Genomic DNA, 1198 nt, shown 5'->3' on the forward strand with positions numbered 1-1198 from the left:
ATGCTAACTGAATGGTTGAAGTTTGTGATGGGAGGCTTGAATTCAAAGCGGAGCTCCAGTATTCCACGACTGTTGTCTGTTAGGTCTATAAACAGCGAATCTGAGCGATCCACCTCCAGTAGGTCGCTGTTGAGGACTTCCTCCTGTAGAACCAGCTTCAGGGAGTGGTCCCCCTTCCCAACTGACATCACAATGATCACTCTGAATGGATCCGAGGTGCTTGTTGTTGTTGATTATAAAAATGAACTCCTTAAGACATTTTCACAGTCTGGGAACAAAGAGCTTACGCTGGACGGGCTTCCCTATCGACTTAGTAAACTGACAAACGGGAAAGTTGCCCTAACGTTTCCCCTTTCGCGAGAGATACAGGTTATCTCCCTTCAACGTATGACGGTTGTCCAAGTCATTCCAACAGAGAAGATGTATGCTGGGATAACTTCCGTTTCCAAGATGAGAAATGTGTTAGCTGTAGGCACACTTCGTGAGGAGCCTGCCTCAATTGACTTCATTGATATGAGAGGATCTGTTTTAAAATCCTTCAAACACGATCAGTTTGGAAATGCAATTTGCATCACCCCAAGCTTCCTGGGCTCTACACCAAGTGGTGATATCCTCATCTCAGATCATTCAATGCACGCGTTAATATGTATATCTCAAAAAGGAGACATTCAGTGGCGTCACCAACCACACAAAGGAGACAACTTTCTCGAAGACCCGGTAGGCGTGGCCTGTTTCAATGGAGACAATGTTTTCCTCGTGGACAGACTCAGGGGATGTGTGTTTCTGTTCACGCACCGTGGATGGTGCCATGGACCCGTGATCGAAACGAGCAACATATTCAGCGAGCCGTTCAGTATCTGCACCGACAGGAAGGGCACCGTCTACGTGGGCATGGATGATGGTGACATTCAGGTGTACCCAGATGGAGGGACAGCCGAGATGACCAACTTCAGAACCGTGATCGACCTTCCTCGCCGGCAGCGAATCACCTGACAGGCCCTAGTGAACATGTTATGGTTTAAGTCGGTTCCCGAGTGAATCCCATTGGCGTAGGATGTCCTTTGGCAGGAGAAAACAAGTGAGCGTTGAGGCACTATATGGTGTATTTGCTGCTTGTGATTTGAACGGCGGTCGGACAGGGTCATGTGTTCTGGGGTTTTTGGCCGATGCGGTATTGATGTTGTCCGTAGCGTCATTG

The 1198-nt window shown here is 48.3% G+C and overlaps 1 protein-coding gene across 1 annotated transcript; it reads left to right on the forward strand.

Moving 5' to 3' along the window:
* On the forward strand, nucleotides 1-993 carry LOC137277260 (uncharacterized). Its single transcript, XM_067808919.1, has one exon. The coding sequence runs from the start codon at nucleotides 1-3 to the stop codon at nucleotides 991-993; it is 993 nt and encodes a 330-aa protein (XP_067665020.1).
* Nucleotides 994-1198: the final 205 nt, after the last annotated feature.

This window comes from Haliotis asinina, chromosome 3, assembly GCF_037392515.1.
Source record: "Haliotis asinina isolate JCU_RB_2024 chromosome 3, JCU_Hal_asi_v2, whole genome shotgun sequence".
NCBI lineage: Eukaryota > Metazoa > Mollusca > Gastropoda > Lepetellida > Haliotidae > Haliotis > Haliotis asinina.

Bases quoted from the DNA above. Each gene is read 5' to 3' on its own strand.
- LOC137277260 (XM_067808919.1), top strand. From the start codon at position 1: ATGCTAACTGAATGGTTGAAGTTTGTGATGGGAGGCTTGAATTCAAAG.